This window comes from Berkeleyomyces rouxiae (genome assembly GCF_048999995.1).
Source record: "Berkeleyomyces rouxiae strain 22BRR77 chromosome Unknown BrBRR77_ptg000002l, whole genome shotgun sequence".
Classification (NCBI taxonomy): Eukaryota; Fungi; Ascomycota; class Sordariomycetes; order Microascales; family Ceratocystidaceae; genus Berkeleyomyces; species Berkeleyomyces rouxiae.
In genome coordinates this window covers 2,962,991-2,982,485 of record NW_027396492.1, presented here as the reverse complement: position 1 = coordinate 2,982,485, position 19,495 = coordinate 2,962,991, and the positions used below count along the sequence as shown (strand labels likewise).

The 19,495-nt window shown below is 50.7% G+C and overlaps 9 protein-coding genes across 9 annotated transcripts; 4 read left to right on the top strand and 5 right to left on the bottom strand.

Annotated features, from left to right (window-relative positions):
• Nucleotides 1-6: 6 nt before the first annotated feature.
• On the bottom strand, nucleotides 7-1,800 carry BROUX77_002393 (uncharacterized protein; the record flags this gene model as incomplete). The annotated part of the gene is made up of 5 exons (XM_073746928.1): nucleotides 7-102; nucleotides 174-257; nucleotides 353-1,011; nucleotides 1,067-1,576; nucleotides 1,665-1,800. 5 exons carry the CDS (start codon nucleotides 1,798-1,800, stop codon nucleotides 7-9), a joined length of 1,485 nt encoding a protein of 494 aa, XP_073607475.1.
• A 405-nt stretch (nucleotides 1,801-2,205) lies between these two features.
• Nucleotides 2,206-2,937, bottom strand: BROUX77_002392 (uncharacterized protein; the record flags this gene model as incomplete). The annotated part of the gene is made up of 1 exon (XM_073746927.1): nucleotides 2,206-2,937. The coding sequence occupies one exon, from the start codon at nucleotides 2,935-2,937 to the stop codon at nucleotides 2,206-2,208; it is 732 nt and encodes a 243-aa protein (XP_073607474.1).
• A 1,171-nt stretch (nucleotides 2,938-4,108) lies between these two features.
• BROUX77_002391 (uncharacterized protein) lies at nucleotides 4,109-5,899 on the top strand (the record flags this gene model as incomplete). Its single annotated transcript, XM_073746926.1, has 5 exons — nucleotides 4,109-4,629; nucleotides 4,687-4,711; nucleotides 4,764-4,800; nucleotides 4,861-5,729; nucleotides 5,801-5,899. 5 exons carry the CDS (start codon nucleotides 4,109-4,111, stop codon nucleotides 5,897-5,899), a joined length of 1,551 nt encoding a protein of 516 aa, XP_073607473.1.
• A 747-nt stretch (nucleotides 5,900-6,646) lies between these two features.
• BROUX77_002390 (uncharacterized protein) lies at nucleotides 6,647-7,326 on the top strand (the record flags this gene model as incomplete). Its single annotated transcript, XM_073746925.1, has 5 exons — nucleotides 6,647-6,735; nucleotides 6,835-6,890; nucleotides 6,978-7,126; nucleotides 7,212-7,226; nucleotides 7,300-7,326. The coding sequence occupies 5 exons, from the start codon at nucleotides 6,647-6,649 to the stop codon at nucleotides 7,324-7,326; spliced, it is 336 nt and encodes a 111-aa protein (XP_073607472.1).
• A 315-nt stretch (nucleotides 7,327-7,641) lies between these two features.
• Nucleotides 7,642-9,559, bottom strand: BROUX77_002389 (uncharacterized protein; the record flags this gene model as incomplete). The annotated part of the gene is made up of 6 exons (XM_073746924.1): nucleotides 7,642-7,938; nucleotides 8,012-8,197; nucleotides 8,265-8,478; nucleotides 8,545-8,711; nucleotides 8,802-9,187; nucleotides 9,343-9,559. 6 exons carry the CDS (start codon nucleotides 9,557-9,559, stop codon nucleotides 7,642-7,644), a joined length of 1,467 nt encoding a protein of 488 aa, XP_073607471.1.
• Nucleotides 9,560-10,740: 1,181 nt separating this feature from the next.
• Nucleotides 10,741-11,457, top strand: BROUX77_002388 (uncharacterized protein; the record flags this gene model as incomplete). The annotated part of the gene is made up of 3 exons (XM_073746923.1): nucleotides 10,741-10,809; nucleotides 10,971-11,048; nucleotides 11,275-11,457. The coding sequence occupies 3 exons, from the start codon at nucleotides 10,741-10,743 to the stop codon at nucleotides 11,455-11,457; spliced, it is 330 nt and encodes a 109-aa protein (XP_073607470.1).
• A 544-nt stretch (nucleotides 11,458-12,001) lies between these two features.
• On the bottom strand, nucleotides 12,002-13,173 carry BROUX77_002387 (uncharacterized protein; the record flags this gene model as incomplete). Its single annotated transcript, XM_073746921.1, has 4 exons — nucleotides 12,002-12,496; nucleotides 12,573-12,723; nucleotides 12,785-12,980; nucleotides 13,089-13,173. The coding sequence occupies 4 exons, from the start codon at nucleotides 13,171-13,173 to the stop codon at nucleotides 12,002-12,004; spliced, it is 927 nt and encodes a 308-aa protein (XP_073607469.1).
• Nucleotides 13,174-14,913: 1,740 nt separating this feature from the next.
• On the top strand, nucleotides 14,914-16,381 carry BROUX77_002386 (uncharacterized protein; the record flags this gene model as incomplete). Its single annotated transcript, XM_073746920.1, has 6 exons — nucleotides 14,914-14,953; nucleotides 15,155-15,225; nucleotides 15,300-15,322; nucleotides 15,427-15,485; nucleotides 15,591-15,706; nucleotides 15,836-16,381. The coding sequence occupies 6 exons, from the start codon at nucleotides 14,914-14,916 to the stop codon at nucleotides 16,379-16,381; spliced, it is 855 nt and encodes a 284-aa protein (XP_073607468.1).
• Nucleotides 16,382-17,314: 933 nt separating this feature from the next.
• Nucleotides 17,315-18,612, bottom strand: BROUX77_002385 (uncharacterized protein; the record flags this gene model as incomplete). Its single annotated transcript, XM_073746919.1, has 3 exons — nucleotides 17,315-17,995; nucleotides 18,083-18,361; nucleotides 18,439-18,612. The coding sequence occupies 3 exons, from the start codon at nucleotides 18,610-18,612 to the stop codon at nucleotides 17,315-17,317; spliced, it is 1,134 nt and encodes a 377-aa protein (XP_073607467.1).
• Between the last annotated feature and the right edge of the window lie 883 nt (nucleotides 18,613-19,495).

The window sequence follows — 19,495 nt, the reverse complement described above, 5'->3', positions numbered from 1 at the left end:
ATGTAATCAGTCATAGATGCCGGCCTCAAATTTGTCTGGGTCAAAGTAGGCGGGCTTGATGGCATTGCCGTTGAAAATCCGGCCATCAAGCTCGCTGACAGCCTAGAGATTCAATAAGGGTCAGCAAAGAACCCTTGGAAACGGGGAGGGCCTAGCTGAAGAATATGACTTACTCTCAACGCCGAGATTTGGTTGGTGAATTTGATGAAGACGCTTCGTGAAGCCTGGTCAATATACAGACGATCAACGCGACCATACTAGACATTGGTTAGCACGTGCCCGAAATCCATGCACCGAATAGCCAGCAACCACAAACGGCGCCTGTATCACGCAATACCAGCACACGACTCACCTTTTCTCCACACTCCTCGCCAATCTCCTGGCCCAGACCAGAGTCGATTTCGTGAGCCAGGTTCGCCATACCATCCAGCATACCGCCGAGCACAACCACCTCGCTCATTTTGCCGAAGCGCCCATTGTCCTCGTGTTTCCGCTGGCCGCCATGGATTTTTGTGCGCGCGTGCGCCGGCTCAGCCCAGCCGCCGCCTTCTGCATCGGGCCTCTTGCGGCGCCTGTCGACCGAGACCCCCAATGCGCTTGTGATGCCGTTGGAGTCGGCGCCGAGCCCGGTGCCCTTGGTCCAGCCGTGCTTGGCCATCATGCGGCTGGCGAAGCCAGTCTGGCCGGGGCGGTTTGATCGTGGGGCGTCGTCGTCGTCGGCATCATCACTCTGTCCCTGGTGGCCGAGTCTAAATGAGGGCCGGGAATTGTCGTCCCCGTCCTCATCTTCGCTGTCGTTGTTGGTGTTGCTTTCTTCGGCTGCTGTGTATCGCACCGGCGCACTAGAAGCAACCACACCGGCAACTGGAGCTGGCTTGGGGCCATCGGTCTGCTCTTTTTGGGACAGGGCTTGCCGCTGGGCATAGATCTCATCGCCTGAGATATCCATGGGGAGCTGAGATGGTTCTGCAGGCGGGGCGAAATTAAGGTTGGGCGGGGGCGCAAATCTTGCTGTAGACAATTGTTAGTATTTGTAGATGCCAAATGTAAATGAGTGACCGCTTACCTCCTAAGCCGGATCTTTGGCCTCGATCGCCGCTACTTTGATTACTGGAGCGGCTTCGGCTTCGGCTACGACTGCGACTGCTGATGCGATCATTTCGGTGGCTGTAGAGGATGTCCTTCCACTCTCTTATTTCACTGATCCGCTCATCGCTCTTGAGATACTCATCCACATTTGTTGGACGCGAGGGGTCATATACATCCTCCCAGTCTGTTTCCCGCTGTTCATAGTTGCGGCGTTTGTTCTTGTTCTTGCGCCCACCTCGCTGTCGCTTCTCGCCCGTGCCATACATCCATTCGTCAGCCTCTGTAGGTGCCCAATCGGAGAGTCGGCTCTTGACTGCCATAGCCTGAGCTGTAGGCGTAGTTGTGGCTGTAGCTGGATTTGTTGAAGCCACTGACGGCTCGGCTTGTACTGGTGGTGCGCCACTGGGGGTAGGTGTGGCCTTGGGAAGGGCGGACTTGGGCTTCTGCTTTGTTGGGACGGCACGGCGGATGGGCTGGAAACGGAGAGCTATGGCCATCAAAAAAGTGGTTAGCCTGCTTGCATGCAAAGACGTAGAAACTGTCAATAGAGCCACCGGGCAGCCGTAGGAACTCACCTCGATCAGCAGTCTTTTTTGCAGAGTCCTGAGCGCCGGAATTTGAACCCGTCGCATTCGTAGTCCCAGGCTCCGGGTCCAATAAATTGGCATAGAGCGAGAGCCCTGTTGCCTTGGGTGGCGGCTGGCTAGTCATTCGATCTATGCTCAATTCAACGAGACAGCCGCAGCCTTTGCGACAATGTTGATTCTTGAGTTGTGTAGACACTTCTAGCTCTTCGCTTGGTGGTCAAGACAAGGCCCTGGTAATGACGATGGATGTTGGGCGATAAGTATCCGTACATAGATACCCGCTTTTTCTAGTGTAACGCCAGAAAGTTTCTGGAAACTACATCGCACAATGGCGCGGGCGCAGATGCGCCGATGACGTCAGCCCTGATATTTATTGGATTCTCAACATGCGGAGCCGGAGTTTCGCCTAGACGGCCTACATGCAACAGATACCTTAGCATTGCCATATCTCAGTTCTAGAGAGGGTTCATTCTTGCGATGTTGCTATTTCATTGAATATTTCTCCTTGTCCAAACTCTAGACTTTGCTTTTACAGACAGACAAATTGACTGTCTTGAATCAACGGCGCATCAATTTGCTCAGCGTGCACGCATAGATCTACCACCTCGTTGTAAATGGCTTCTACGCTTGACGACGGCTTGATAGAGATCCAGCCCTCCTGATTCAAGTCATATAACGCCTTGAGAATCCAGCTGCAGCTACTAATTCCGCCATCTATGATGTCGTTTCCGTCAAACCCTGTCCCGCTGATGGCCGGCACCAAGGGGACCTGTGCCACACGCTTGAGAAACTCCTGCTGTAGCTCGCCGTCCGTTTCGGAAATCCGGACGGCACATACTACCGGCATAGACACAAGGAGATTGTCCACATGGCATGACTCAAAGCTCCAAGTTTTGGCTGCAGACTGCTCAGGGCCTCCGATTGAAGCAACGCCAGGTTCCAGCACAGGCTGTGTGGCTGTAACTCCCAGTGCCTTCTGGTTGTCGGAGTCGCTTGCACGTTTGATATGGCACAGCTGGCCTTCACCATAATTGGCGTAACAGTACAGACTCCAATGCCACCGCTTGGCCATTGGCCGTGGTTTTTGCTTCCCTAGGGGCTTATATGTGGGGGACGAGACAACAAGATAGAGCGAGCCAGTGACCAAGGGTGGTATGGGCCTGGCCGTGTGTTGCGGTGTGCCGTTGAGCTTTGCCAACTCAGCCCAGATCGGAGACTTCAAAATCTGCTCAATGCCCTCAAGGACTTCTACGTTATTCATGATGGACGCGTGTGAGTGTGCGTAGACGTTGGGACAGTATCAAGTGTGCAGGTCCCCAAGTAGAGCAGGCGGACACCGTTGCAGCAAGAATCGCCGTATATTAACGCTTTTTGTCGACATATAAGACTCGTGAACTGTAGCGATATATTGGCCCATCGGCTTACATATGTGAGCCGGAGCCAGGGCGATTTGATATTTGCCGAATCTTGAATGTCAAAAGCAGGGCAAAAGTTGAAGACTCGAAGGGCTTGGAATCAGAGAACAAAGCAATGGAAGCTTTGTTACAACAAAAAATCAAAATAAGGGCGTGGTTTTTTTCTGCTTTCTCTGGAGAGAATGGGTATATAAGAACATTGAAAGGACGTAGTACTCAGTGTCCACATCGATAATCTGACAAGCAAGGAAATCAGGCTGAGTGGACTTGATGGACACACGTGATGGACTGTGACGCTGACCCTAGTAAATCTATGGTGCGAGACTTGAGCAAAGCAATTCACTGTCGCGATGAAAAAAAAAAACAAAAGCGATGAGCCAGCATCCAAACGCAAATTCACACCAAAAAAACCCGCCTTTGGCGAGAAACCGCCCATTTGTTGCCCAAAAAACCCCCAAAAAAACGCAAGCATGACAAAAATGATCACAAAAATAGATGCTCCGAGTGAGGGTCGAACTCACGACCTTTGGATGACATTTTACATTTCGGATGATTTGAAATCAGACTCCTCATGAATTATGAGACCACTGCGCTACCACTGCGCCATCGAAGCCTGTTGTCTTTCAGTTGTTTGTTTGGGCCACAAAACAGGGCTTATAAACCCTAATTGTTAACCGGGCAACGGGAGAAGGAATATTTGCGATATAAACTGTGTCGCATCAACGCTAGTTACTTGCAACTTTCGTGCCGTGGATGATTAGTCTCGAACTTTTATTTGCTCATTGACACTTGGATTCTTGGAATTTCTCGCATCCGTTTCTTTCTTCTCGAACCTTGCTGTTTTTTCTTATTGTTGTACTATCATAATAGCAACGCAACTAACTCTGGTCCCAGTTGTATCATTTGCAGACGCTCCGGAACCGTCATCACGTCATCTTTGCCTCGTATTTACTAACCAGGCTTCTGGCTTTCTCGACTACGAACCTACACACTCCAACTCGAACCTCGACAGAAATCATGGCTGGCCCATTGACTCTTCAGACCGCCATTCAAGGCACGCCCGACTCCGTCGCCGTCATCATCCCCTCGAAGCCGACGCCGCTGAAGGCCACCTACTCTCAGCTTGTTGCTGAAATCAATCACTTCCGCGAGAGCTTGGCCGGCCTGGGCATCGGCAAGTCTGCATATGTGTCGATTGCGCTGGTCAACAGCTACGAATTTATCGTCGCTTTTGAGGCTAGCGCATGGCAGAGCGCAATCGCCGCGCCGCTGAACCCCAACTACAAGCAGGCCGAGTTCGAGTTTTACATTGAGGATGTCAAGTCCGACCTGGTGCTTGTCCCGCGCGGTGCCTTTGCGGCCTCTAGCCCTGCTGTCAAGGCAGCTCAAAAGTTCAATGCTGCTGTAGCCGAGTGCTATTGGGATACGCAAAAGGGCCAGGTCGTCCTGGATCTCAAGGACGAGGGAAAGCTTAAGGGCAAGAAGAGCGAGGTCCTGACTGCCGCGCCAGATGACATTGCACTTGTTCTTCACACAAGGTAAGTATTTGACCCATGCTAATTTCGTTTCCCGTCGTCTAACACTGTTATCCATAGTGGAACTACGTCTCGACCCAAAGTGGTATGTACTCTAAGGTACGACCGGGGACTAATTTGGATACTAACACACCTAGGTTCCTCTCACGCACCGCAACCTCACCCGTACCATGAGTACGTACATAATTCCTCACTTCTATGTTCTACGCATATACTAACACCGCCTTCTCCAAGTTAACATCAAGAACACATACCAACTCACGAATGACGATCGCACCATGTTGGTGATGCCTCTCTTCCACGTCCACGGTCTACTCTGTGGACTCATGGCTCCCCTGCACACTGGTGGCTCTATGATTGTGCCCTCCAAGTTCTCTGCCTCGGACTTTTGGGCTGACTTTACTACTCATGGAGCCAATTGGTACACAGCTGTGCCTACAATTCATCAGATTCTTCTTAAGAATCCTGTGCCCTCGCCGCTACCGAATATCCGCTTCATTCGTTCTTGCTCGTCGCCTTTGTCGCCGACTGTCTTCGCCCAGTTGGAGAAGACGCTGCAGGCACCGGTGCTCGAGGCCTATGCCATGACCGAAGCCTCGCATCAGATGACATCTAACCCACTACCCCCAGCGCAGCGCAAGCCTGGCTCTGTGGGTGTGGGCCAAGGCGTGGAGGTCAAGATTCTCAACGACGCTGGCGAGGAGGTACCGCAGGGCACCGAGGGCGAAATTTGCATCAAGGGCGAGAACGTGACTAGCGGCTACCTCAACAATGCAACTGCAAATGCCACGGCCTTTGCCAAAAACGGCTTCTTCCGCACTGGTGACCAGGGAAAGCTAGACGAAGACGGCTATGTCATCATCACCGGTCGCATCAAGGAACTGATCAACAAGGGTGGCGAGAAGATCTCGCCAATCGAGCTCGACAACGTCCTAACTCGCCATGCCGCGGTCTCTGAGGCCGTGAGCTTTGCTATCCCGGACGAAATGTACGGCCAGGACATTGGTGTTGCTATTGTGCTGAAGCCGGGCCAATCACTGAAGCCCGAAGAGGTCAAGGCATGGGTATCTGAGCGTCTTGCCAAGTTCAAGACGCCAAAGAAGGTAGGTGGCCAGTGTATAATCCCATTGTGCATGCTTTCTTTCTATCTTCGCGTTACTAATGGCTTCCATAGATCTATTTCACTAATATCATGCCCAAAACGGCCACTGGAAAGATCCAGCGACGCATAGTGGCAGAGGAGATGCTGAAACAGGCCAAACCCAAGCTGTAGACTAGGTATGGTTAGGCTTTTTAGAATGGAGGCGCGAACACGGATGGGCACCGGTTTACAAGCAGTATTTGGTCTCGGTAAGATTGACTTGCTGGAATGGATATAATAGTACAATTTGTCACAAAATGCTAGAATAAAGGCAATGAGCGCTTCCCGTCATGACTGGGACCAACCATGCTGGACTTGACGGCTTTTCACAACGTATGATGTGACAGAGGCAGAGATTCTAGAAGCAACAAATGGGTGTGCCTTACTAGATGTATAGAACTGCTATCAAAAAACTCATCTCTTGTTCTTCTCTTCGAGCATATAGTGTCAACATAGGTCTTTTATTTTTCCGGTGATGCTATAGCTCTGAATCGGAGTCCATTGGTAGTAGTCGAGTAACCCCTACTACCACTTCCATCTCAAGTTACACAAGCACTGTCAAACGGGAACCAAACTAAATAACATCTATTTAACGGGGCGTCAATACCCATCTCTATCATTCGGAGCTTGTTCTCCACTCCCCACCAGCGGACGTCATTGGATTGGAGAACGTCCGTGTGCCCACGCAACACGCTCCAATTCGCCATTGTCTCTTTTCCTGTCGATACATCCTTCAGTTTTCCTCGGCAAAGCGTGCACCCGTCTGGATTCATGTCCCGTTGTCTATCGCGCCTTTTGCTTCGGAAGCCTCTCATCTGCGCTTCCCGCCCCTCCATCGCTTTCGCCACCAGTATTTCTGTACCGATTACAGCCCGCACAATGGTCTCGGTTCCTCCCGGAAAGTTCGAGTTCCTCTGCGTCGTGCATGACAAGCCGGGCGCTCTGGAGAAGCGCCTGGCCGCGCGCCCGTGAGTTGACACGAACTCTTCGTTTTTTGTGTGCCGTCTTTTAGGACTGCTGTACTCTGAACTAACACTGGTCTCGTTCACGCCTTGTGCTAAATGTAGAACTCATTTTGCCAACCTACAAAGCCTGGTTTCCACGGGCGTCATCAAGGTTGGCGGTACGTACTTCTGGAGCTTACTCCACTTCCTTGCCCATTCCCTTGTCCTGTATCTTTGCATAAGTTGACTAAATGTCCCTCATGAAGGCGCCACCCTCGATGAAGTGCCTACTGCCGATGGCCCCCTCAAGATGAACGGCAGCGCTGTTGTGCTTGTTGCGTCGTCCGTTGAAGAAGCCAGAGAGTTCCTTTCCAAAGACATTTATGCTACAAGTGGCGTCTGGGATGTTGAAAATGTATGCTTGCCCGTCTACATATAACCTTGTTATCCATGAGGTCGGAGTTGCTAACTACACAATTTGCGTCATCGCCTCCTTTTAGGCCCAAATCTTGCCAGTAAGTCCTTTATCTCTCATGTCTCACGAGTCTTTTAGTTCGACTTTCAAGCTAACCCATTCCTCAACATCAGTTCAAATGTGCTGTGAGAGAGCCGTAAGAATGCACAAGAGTGTTCTTGGAGAGATAGGTCCAGCCTCAAGCAGGATTAATCTAGTAGCATCTACAGATAAACAAACACGAGGGATATAAGCACTTGCACAACCGTACAATTGAGTTCGTTCGTATTTATGCCATAGCGAGGAAGTAAGGAAAGCTAACTTTGAAATCTAACCTCAACTGTTAATCCACCGCCGTCGTAAGCATTGATAACCATACACTCCCATCCAACGTAGTCCCTCAGCCTATGATTGTCTAGAAACCACAATTACTATTCAAGACTCTGATCACGAAACATGACATGGGGCCATTGAACTTAGGCCTGAGACTTTCCCTCTTGCCCCGCTTGTTCCAGTGCAGCGGCGGCCTTTTCGGCTTTAAGCTTGGCCGCCTCCTCTCTCTCCTCCTCTTCCTCCCGCTCCGCGCGAGCTGTTTCGCGAGCCTCTTCCTCAGCTTCAGCCTTTTCATCTACTGCATTCTGAGCTTCAATTCGGAGTTCGTACACCAGGTCAAAGCACTCGGCAAGCAACTCGTTGACACTTCCCTGTCCTTCAGGAATGTCGCCATTAACTATGAACTTTCCATCAACACGTTGGTTGTCAATCGAATTTAGCTGTGAGGTAGAGTGTTAGCGTTCCCGTATGCGATAGGTCTGCAACATTAGATAATGGTTACAAAAGGCTTACCTTCATGCTATAGGGGTACAGCTCGCGGGGGCTGCTCGTTCCACCATTCTTCTTCACCTCAATAAGGCATCGCTTCAGGGTCTGTAGCTGGTTGTAGACTGGCAGAAGACCTTCAGACACAGGCTCCGAGGAAATCATTAGAGAGTAAATGTAGGCATAGCAGCGTCGCACAAGATATAGAAGAGTCTAAGCGCTGTAGAGTTAGCATACCAGTCGAGTCATTATAAATAAACAGCGATTTGAGGATACATACGCGCTGGACATAAAGTTCGGCAGGCTTCCCCTCACTATCCAGCCAGTTGCCGTCCACTCTAGCCTCATCATATTTGTCAAGGAGACGCTGGAAATCGTAGAGATCGGTTTCTCGCAACGACCACGCCTGTGTCATGGAAATCTTATCCAGTTCGGACCGGACACGAACCAGGTCGTTGTACATGGGCTTGAATGCCGCAGGAATAGCACCCTTTCTACACCGATGATAAACGTATTAGCGGATGTAAACGAGCCGGTAGTTCTGGAAACTTTTGACTTACTTCACCTGCACAATCTCTGCCCACTTCATGCACTTGAACAATAGCAATGATACTGTGTCACTGCCCTTCGCTATCGAGCCGTCGGGCGCGAGAAAATTACCGTCTTTTCTCATGGCATCAATTTCGGAAAGTTGAACCGCGAGTTTATGTACCTCGCTGTTGGAGAACTACAAAGTTGGAGTCCAAGTATTAGTATGTTGTAACTACCCAATAAATCTAAGCCGGTTTTCTGTAAAGCAGTCACACTGAGAACGTACCTTGCTCCGAGTGTTTGCCAATGATACTGAGCGCAGGATGGAGATGAGCTTCTCATGAACCGCTGGAAGTGGTTCGCCCAGGGGTGCTTGTTTTGCCTGCAGGTTCGTGAGCATTTCTTTGCAAAGACTTGTCCGCTTCAAAAGAAGGTCAAGGACAATAGGGTCGTGAGAGTCGCGGCCGTTTTCGATATATTGTGTGAGCTTTTCAAGGGTGTGTGTGACACTATCAAGGTCCTTCTGTGAAAACAGAGTTGACTCAGTGAGGTGCTCTGCAAGGCGCTTGATAGTTGAAGTCAGGGCGTAAGCTGCTGGTGCTTCATAGTTTCGGCCGATGGTCATGAAGAACAGGGAAATAAGTTGGAAACAACTCTCAAGGGCACGGTCAACTGCTTGTGAATCGGTCGCTAGTTAGCTGTTATGTCATCATAATGTAGTTTACAATAGAATATGCAGCCCAAACGCATAGCCTTTGTTACTCGTGCCTGGGCGCAGATCCTAGAGAAGCCCCTCCATCCCCGCGGGGAGCGAATCAGGTACAAACCTCTGTTTTCGTACGAAGCCTCCTTTCCAACACGAACAGCGTTGAGTTGGCGCACTTGTTCAATTACCTCGTCATAGAGGGGGAGCACATCTTGGCTGCGAATGTAGTTGGTGCGGTCGCGCTTGAGGAGAATCAGTTTATCGCGAATAATTTCGAGCTGGGTCAGGATTTCCTGCTCTTTGCTGTCGACTGGCTGGGGACAGGACGGGGTATCCATAGTGTTTATATGTAAGAAATGACTCGAAGCAACAAGAAAATAGAGGCGATGTTCAAAACTATATGGCGTGGTGGCAGAGCTGCGATAGGGGCCGCGGGGACAAGACAATAACAAGATATTTCGATAGGTAAAGTAGGTGGAAGATTAATATAGCAAGCAGCTACCGCCAAGCGTTAGATGGCTTGCGATCGGAAGATGGATGTTGGTTGAAGATGACAGCCGGATGATTAGTGTTGGGGATGCTTTTTTAAGGAGCTCAAATTGAGATAGCTTCTTCCGGCCATCTGTATGTAATAATTAGAAGTTGGCACTAACTACCTTGGAATCAACGTCATAGGTCAATTTCTATGGGTAACCCTAACAGTGGATCTATGGCCCGGGTTCCCAACTTCAAACTTCACATCAAAAAGACCCTTTTCGAAATCGGAGGACAGTTTGTCGCATGCTAAATATGGCTATTACAGCATGCACTCGCAAAATATCTAGAGTATTCTTGGAGTTTTTGTCCATACATAACCATCATGCTCTGCAACATGGAATTAAGCACATGTTCCATGTTTCCGACGCTTCCATAACTTCCATCAGGAAGCCAGGGTTACCATGACTGAGTCGCCAAGGCGGGGTTATCAACTTAGGGAATTTTCTCCAGAACGAACTTGACCCTATCAGCTGTCAGACAGCTGGCAGTGTGATTGCAATGTATTGATGCAAAATAGGAGTCAAGTTAGAAATCTATGGGTGATGTGATGATATGCTCAAGTATGTAGAGGTGAACTGAGGCCATGGTGCTATACATATGCATGATAGTACATAGACTGTGGTACCATATCTATATATTTAATACGCTATCAAATACCTCTCGGGTTAAATCTCCGTATTCAAGTCCAAGTCGGCTTGTTTAACCCAAGCTCCATTCTGTCATCACGACATCGCCTGCACGTGACACACATATCACGTGAAATCAACGCACAACTTGAACTCTGCCCCACATTGCAGTGCACTCAAAATTACGGTCTTAGGTCTGAGCCCTTTTAGTGGGATGCGCAAACGCTATTGGCCTAGCTAGCAACATCCAATTGCCAGAACATTGGACTCTACGTCAAATTGAAGAATTTCCTTCAGAATCATCATATTCTGTTCATTTCGTGCAGCTATACCCAAAAGTCCACCGCACATTCAAAATGTCTACCGCTGAGCTGGCTTCTTCCTACGCCGCCCTGATCCTGGCCGATGAGGGTCTTGAGATCACTGTAAGTCGGCTCTTCGCATCATCCATCACCGCCAAATATCCCACCGTTTCCGACTCTACCATACTTTTTTTTCACACGCCCGGTAATCTTGCAAATTACCAAGCGAGTTGGATAGGCAAAGGATAGAATGGCTAACCAGAGTGTGTTCCTCTACTTCATAGGCCGACAAGCTGCAGACTCTGATCACCGCCGCTGGTGTCGCTGACGTTGAGCCCATCTGGACTCAGCTGTTCGCCAAGGTACATACAGCCTAAACCCACAATACCACGCAATTCCTGCGCTCCATCTCTCTTGAATCGACGACAACCCGAATTTGCACCGGCTTCGAAACCGCCTTGAAGAACCAATCGATGCGACAACTTGACTTCACCAACATCAACCCGGAAGAAAGAGACTACCTGCACAGGAATTGCGGGGCATAGAGACCCCATGAACATTAATACTAACGGGATCTTTTCTGCACAGGCTCTGGAGGGCAAGGATGTTAAGGAGCTCCTGACCAACGTTGGCTCTGGTGGCGGTGCCGCCGCTGCCCCCGCCGCTGGTGGTGCTGCCGCTGGTGGTGCCGCTGAGGAGGCCAAGGAGGAGGCTAAGGAGGAGGAGAAGGAGGAGTCCGATGACGACATGGGCTTCGGTCTGTTCGACTAAATGCTCCGCTTTACGATGTTTCTTTTCTTCTTTCCGGGTTTACTTCACTTGTGTGGCTCTGGGGTGTTACACAGAATTCGTTCGATCAAGGCAGATGCTATAAGTCACTGCCAGGAAGGAGTGGCAGTTCTCATACGGTAAATTATGACGGATTGCTCTCGGCATTGGAGTTCGGAATTTTCAATGAAAAAAAAATGCCAATGAACAAAAAAGAATTAACGGATATACAAAAGTAAAAAAAGCATAGGGAATCTAGCTACGCTTCTTTGACTTGAATGACTTGGTTGTGATGTTTTGAGACTCTGACAAGCGGATGTCACATTAGGATTTGTTCCTCGCATGCTAAAACGTGAAGTCAACGATGGAAACGCCGTTTGATATCTTTGAAATGGGCTCTTGCATTGCACACTAAAATGGCGAGAGGTGTCTCTGTGTGTTAATTAAGGGTTACAATGAACATTTTGGTCATCTATAGGTCGTTGCTGGCCAGGAGATATGACCATGCTAAACAACAAAGGTAAAGTAAGAAAAGAAAAGGAAAGCCTTATTTTACAACTACAGCAGCGTTGGGAACGAAGCCGGCATCCTTGAGAGTCTTGGAAAAATCGGCGCCCTCAAAGGTCTTGCGCGGGAAGGTAGTTGAGAAGCTTGTAACTTGGAAGCCGTTCTCCTCGGCGACGATCTGGGCCAGCTGAGACAAGGTAGTCTCTGCAGGCAGCGTCTTGAGGATGTTACCAGACGGAGTCTGTAGGCGTAGGCGAGCCTCGTTGTGAGAAGCCTTGGGCGTTGACGAGGCAACAGGGGCGGGGGCGGGGGCGGCAGCGGCCTCGACGGCGCGGCCCTCACGCGCGGCTCTGGCAGCCTCTTCCTTCTTCCGGCGCGCCTCTTTGTTGGCCTCGACTTGGGCGCGAGCGCGAGCAAGAGCTTGTTTATCTTCTTCCTTCTCTTGACGCTTCTTGGCAACCTGGCGCATCTGCTCCTCGCGCTGGAGCTTCTCTTTGGCGTCTTGGGTTTCCTTTGTAGCCTTCATGCGGATTTTCTGGAGATGGTGAAGGAAGGGTTAGTATGTACGTGTATGTGAGAGATATAAAAAAAGGACTTGAGTGTGTGTGTACCTCATTTTGCCGGTTAGCTTCTACGTCGTTCACAGCTTGAGCCGCTCGCTTGGCCTGGAGCTTCAGGCGCAGCTCCTCCAGCTTGGCTTTCTTCTCCTCTTCAGTAAGCGGCTTGATAGCTTCAGTCGACTCAGAGAAGTCGGTATGGCCGCTGTAGTGATTTGTTAGTGTGAATGTCAAGACCGAGTTGGCAGGATGAGGATGAGACGTACGACTTGGTAGCATGGAAAGTTGCAAGGTCGGCATTCTTGAAAAGCTTGCCACATTCGTTGCAGACAAGCGAGTTGGCAGCGTCGTCAGCACCGCCAGCATCACCAGATTGGGCCTCTGCGCCCTCATTCGCAGCCTGCTTGATATCTTCCAGAGGCTTGTCCTGGTTGTCTTCCAGCCATTGAAGGGCGCCCTGGACTGCAAATGATAGATGTACCTGTTAGTATAGTAGCATGGCCGTGGACGGGACAAGACGTGCTTGAGCTCTTAAATAGACCGTATCCAGCAGGGGGTGGGAGAACTCACGACCACCGGACTTGTTGACGGCTATTTCGGCGCGCTCCTTTTCGAAGCCCATGTCCAGAAGGACGTTCAGATCGGATTGAACCATTTTAATGAGTCGGACGATGTGGGACGTGTGCCTGGCGGCGGAAAATATGAAGAGAAAATCAAGTGACAAGTCTCCTGTGTGCCGCTGAGAAGACCGGCTATGTAGCTGAGCTGTAGGCGGTGGTTGCGCGGTGAATCGAGATATTGGAGACAAGGCAGAAAGCTGAGGAAGCTCATATGTGCAGCAATAAGATGTTTGGACATATGTATGTATGTACTTTGTACAAGCGTAGACATCGTTACAATCAGCTCCCGGAGGGCAAAAAGGGCCCACCCCACCCAGCGTCGATTTGCCTTTTGCGGGGCAAAGCTTCGTTGCCTGGAAAACGCAGCAGTAGCGTTAAAACAGCGATGCAAAAGTATAGAGAGGCACAATGCGAATACGATGTAGACAACCAGAGACATAACAAAGATTGCAGGTTGGCCGTTCCTTGAGCTACACGTGAAGTTACATAATCACAGAGGGCTTCGTCGGCAGGAAGACAAACAGTTGAAACGTTGGCTGTCACCAGTAGCAAGGTGATAGGGGGATGTGAAATACACAGCCCGACCATATATATCGAGAGAGACGGGAGCCATGGAGGCATATACGACCTAGACTCCTACAACGAGTATTTCCCCCCAGAGGCCAGACTCTTCTCTCACTTGCAAAACCCGTGGAGCAGGCCCGGAGCCAGCATGACGGGAGGGGCATTTTGACAGACACGTCACAGTACATATGTATAGATGACTCGTAGTATAGTTATATACATGTGTAGCTAGCTAGTTGATATTGGGATGATGGATGCACTGGCAGCATAGAGGCCTGGGTTTGTCTGTTGCTGTTGGTTGGGGCCGGCTTGCTGGGGCGAGCTGGTCTGGAGATGGAAAGCTTAGGTGATTGATTCTACAAGTACGAGTAGAGCTGCTCATGGGCACTTGAGAGCTGCATCACACGAACATACAACTAGGCATGTAATGTCTGTCGATCCCGATCAAACCGTCATGCAACAGGGTCAGCGGCACCAACGGCATCATCGGCCCCTACGGCCATCTCACCCAAGCCTGTAAACATATTCACTAACTGTTCACAGCGTCCATGCCCAAAGCCACCACTAAAAACACTGGGAGCCTGGCTGTTGGAAGCCTGCAAAGAAGACACTTTACGCCCCGCTGTTCTTCTGCATCCGTCCAATCAGGGCCCACGCCTGGTCTCCCGAAGCTGCTGCTGTCATTTTGGCCTCCTTGCTGATGCTGTTTTGGTACATGGGTACATGTGTATGTACAACCTCCAGTTTCTCCTTTTGGGCATACACTACACCACAGCTATGTACAAATTACCTACAGTGGCCTGGTGCCAATTAAAGTAGCTCGCAGCTTGTTGTTGTGCTTGAAGGTCGCAAAACACGCCGTCGGGGTTGACAACATTTAACTTGACTTCTATTTCGAACTTTTGCGTCTCAACATTCTTCGTCCCAGTGTCCGCTCAGCCCATTCGTCGTACTCAACTTGCTGCATTCTTCTTCCAAATACCGCGCGCAAACTGTCACTACCACTGGCGTCTTTTCTTTGACTCTGTCTCCCAACAGTCGCTGCCACTCGCTTTGATTGCTCCTCACTCTTATTTTCCGCCCACTCCTCCACCCATCTCCATCCTTTTCTCTTCCATATCCGTCAGTTTGTCACGACACCGCCGCACCCACCCATCGCCAGACCGCCCTCGCCACGCGTCCACGCATTCACGCACGCCGAAACCGCCGCCATGTCCATCGAAATCGAGCCCAGCGAACTTACCTTTCACCGTACGTTTCTTCTTGGGCAAATTTTGCGTCGCTTGGCCCCCTCCATCCCGCCGGTCTTGTCGCAAACCAGGCCAGAGTGCTCCGATGTTGGGCCTCCCAGCCGCAAGCTCTCAACTTCATACATGGCCCGGCCTTGCTGCCTGTGCCGTGTCCTGCGAACTCCTCCACTAACAATATCCTGCTTTTTTTTTCTACCGCCAGGGCCGTTCACTTCCGAGGTCCACGAGCTCCTGAACCTCAAGAACACCAGCACTAGCCCTATCGCCTTCAAGGTAAGCAAGCTGTCCTCGAGCCCCCAAGCCGCTACCACCACTGCTCAGCCAGCCCACTAACTCGCATCGCCCAGGTCAAAACCACAGCTCCCAAGCAGTATGTTTAATCGTGCCTAGCCACCACCAGCCCGCTTCGGCTCAACTCAACACGACAGCATTTACTTCCGGAGCCTTCCCCCGACTCTAACAATTGTCTATCAGATACTGTGTGCGACCAAACTCTGGTCGAATTGAGCCTGGTCAGGATGTTGATGTCACTGGTAATCCTTTCTGAATCCACAAGCGACATGTCACGCGAGCATCAGCAATTCACCGTCACATGCGCATGCAACTCAGCTTACTAACACATGGCCTTCTCCTCCCAGTTGTCCTTCAGGGCATGAAGACTGAGCCAGCCCCGGATGCCAAGTGCCGTGACAAGTTCCTGGTACAGTCCGCCATCATCAATAGCGATAATGAATATGCCAGTGTTGCCGCCGTTGTGAGTTCCAACCCCTCCTCAATACCACATGTCCAATCACTGCGCCATACTGTGTCGCTTTCACTCGGAACATGTTTTACGAACGAAGATGAAGAGACTCCGCTCTAACACCAACGTCGCAACTTGTAGCTTGAAACCACTGATAAGAGTCAGTTGCGGGAGAAGAAGATTCGCGTCACATGGTCACATGGCCTGACGGATGAAAAGCCTGTCATTGGTACTCCCAAGCGTGAACAGCAGCCAGCCACCCTCAACACCCCCAACGCCGCAGCTCCGGTCGTCTTCTCTTCGCCCAAGGACCTCCAACCGGCTGCCCCATCGCAGGTTCCCGAAGTGAAGCCTGAGCTTATTTCTGATGGACCCTCTGTCCTTGATACCACCACTATTGCCCCTTCGCCTGCTCCTCGCATCATTCAGGAGAAGCCCGCCGTCGATGAAGTCTCGGGCTTAAGACAACGAAAAGCCCAAGAACCAAGCCTCTCCGAAAAGTCCGCCCCCGTCACTGTTGTTGCTCCTGCTACTGCTCCCGCTCCTGTCCCTGCCTCTGCGGTTGTCCCCCAGTCCTCTTCGTCAACTCTTGCCACGCCCCATCGCAATGTAACTGAAGGTGTCCCCGTCAAGGTTGTGGCTATTCTCTGCATGGTCAGCTTCTTGCTTGCCTACTTCTTCTTCTAGGAGTGAGCTGAATGGGCAACTTGAGTAACTGGTTTCTTTCTTGGGATGGGACAAGGTAATCGGAGCTTGCTGTACTATCGTGAGGCGTTAGTTATATTTCCTCTCTTTTCTTTTTGGTTGCTCTTCGCCGAAACCAATATCATTACCACATCCTTTCCCTCTCTCCCTCCTATGATACGGACAGGGTCTGCCCATATCTTGTGTCGGGATGATGGCTTGAATATGTGTACGCAATGGTTTGGACAGCGATCACACTACCGAGATGTCATTTGTTCCCTTTTGTTCGTTTTGTTTTGTATTTGTCAGGGTCTTTATCTTTGCGGGGTTTGCGTTTTCCTTTGTCAGTTCTACTTGCTTCGTTTATACTTTGCTCTGAAAGATTCTCCATGAATATCTCTCTTTGCACACACACACACACACACACACAAGGCGGCTCCTGATTTTTGGTCTCGGACGAATTAGTCATCAAGTCTCTTATTCTCTCTCTCACACACATGGGTTCTTTTGTTTTCTTGATAGTAGTTATAGCTCCGGCTGTGTCTCACGTTTCGCTCTTCTTATTTGTTTCCCTTCTCTCGTTAATGTTGAGCAATGCTAAACATATCAAGAAAACATGAAGAAACAAAAACAAGGCAGAAGGCGCATGTACTGGATATTGGAAGTTCTCTGCTAACATGTCTTGGTGTGATGAAGATATGACGACCGCAAGGACATGTACGGTTTTGCTTCGTAACTAACGTGACAAGAAGGGGAAAATACAAAGTGGGAGAGAGATGATAGACATAACAACAGAAAAAGGAGTAAGCACAAGAAATAATTAAAAAAAGGGCCATGGAAAAAAATAAAGCAACATCTATATCCAAAGAAAAGGGTCCAGAGAAATGAAGAATCGAGAAGATGAAAAATGAAAAGAAAAATAAATATCCATGTCGCTTATTTCGACACCACCTCGTCATCTGCCCACTTGTTCTTTCCCGTGCCGCCGCCGACCAGACGGCCGCCCTCCTTGCGCTTGACGCGGCAGCTCATGCCAACGTTTTCGTCAAAGATGAAGCGCCAGATGGCGTAGACCCAGCTCTCGTGGATGGGCAGATCATTGTAGAACTCTGGGGCGATCTGGTTGAGCTTGTGCAGGCGGGTCCAGGGGATGGCGGGGAAGTCGTGGTGTTCGTTGTGCAGGCCGACGTTGTAGGTGAAGAAGTTGAGCGGGCCGTAGTAGGAAAAGGTCTCGGGGATAGTCAGCTTGTTCTCGGGGTTGCGCTGCTGGCTCGTCACGGTCTCGTAGACGTAGTGCTCGGCAATAAAGTGGCCGGCCACGGGGTGCAGCGAGCCGGCGAGGAACGAGCTGAGCACAAAGTACAGAATGGCGTTGATGCCAAAGGTCACGTAGATGGCGTAGTCAAAGGCCAGCTGGACGACAATGTTGAGATAGTGCACCCACGTGAAGGGCACGCGGTAGATGGCCATCGGCCGCAGGGCGTAGAAGAAGATCTGGAAAGTGCAGAAGAAGGCCTTGCCGGCGATGGAGTCCAGGAAGACGGCCTCTAGAGCCGTGGGCAAATCGGTGTCAAGACCATCAACGCCCAGGGACTTGTGGTGAGTCAGATGGTAGGGCTGTAGCAATAGTAGCAGGTGTTAGTTCCCAGTGAGGCTTTGCAAGTGAGCGGGCATTCACCAGCACAGGGGGGGTGGGCTACATACACGGAAAGAAGCGCTGTAGGGAATTCCAATGGGGAGATTGGCCAAGATGGCCAAGATGCGATTGGCCAGCGGCGAACGGAAGGCCAGGTTGTGGGAGATTTCGTGGATGGCCAGGAACAGGTTCTGGTTGGCAGTGGCGCCGACTACATAGCCGACGGCCCAGAACTTAAGCGAGAAGAAGGACGTGTCGCGGAGGTAGTAGGCGGCGAGGAGTTGGATGCCAACAACCAGCGCAACGGTGTACTTGGTCAGGGGCTCGGGGCCGCAGAGCTTGGTGACCTGCAACGAGTTTGGGGAGGTTAGCAGGGAGGCGGCTTGGTGGTGTGGGCTATGGATGTGCAGTGACGAAGACGAACCTCGGGGTGGGCCTTGATGATGGCCAGGCGGCGGCTGCGGTGCGGCTCCTCGGTGTAGGTCCAGAAGAAGTCCTTGTACTTACGCTCAATGGGGTCGCGCTGGCTATCAGGGACGTTGGTTTCGGGGTTGGCCTTGGCTGCTGCTGCGCCGGCAGAAGTACGAGCGGAAGCCATCGTGGCAGGAGACCGGGTAAGAAGGCGGCGGAAGGGAGAGGGGAGGTAGAAGCAGGAGACCTCGAGACAAAGACTTGGTGTCTTCAAGATGGTGGAGTGCAGCAATGTGGAACGAAACGAAAAGGAAAAAAGAGAGAGGGAAAGGAAGTGATGTTGCATATAAGAACAGGCCGGGACTACAGGCTCTTTGGACAGGGAAGAAAAAAAAATGCAGCCTAATTAATAAGTGGGAGGATCGTAGGGCCATGTATACAGGAACACAGTCACAAGCTATAACTTCCACTCAAGATGCATGTAACCAACTCCAAGAAAGATACTTGTACACCCGCGTAAAAGCAACCGGTGCTGGCGCCATGGCTGCCGCTCGGCCTACTACGAGGCTAGACTACAACACAACCACAATAACAGAACTGTGCATTCATTGGCTTAGGCCACCCAAAATAAATACTACCCACTGTCTCCATGAAGAGCAGCAATAGTTGCATGGAGTGCAAAAGGAGACAATGCCGTCTGGAGTTGCCTCCTCCAGCTCTTCCGGCGCATTCTGCCCGTCGTGGCCTTTTTTTTTCCCAGGGGCGCCAACAACGCGCCGCTCCTTGGCTCATGGTGGGGTCTGTCAAAAGTTGGACGTGGACTAGTTTCAGGGGTCGACATGCTCTTGATGTAAGCCTGGCCTGTCCGTTGGAATAGCGGTGTTGGTCCCTGGACCCTAACCATAATCATCTGATAACAACATTGCCAGGACACGCAAATCATATGATGAACGAACGAGTAGACAGACTTGACAGAGCAATATTTTGTGCACTCAAATCATCGGATACTATACTTGCTAGGTCGTATATATTGCATTTCCCTCCATACCACCAGCACACTTGGTGTTCCT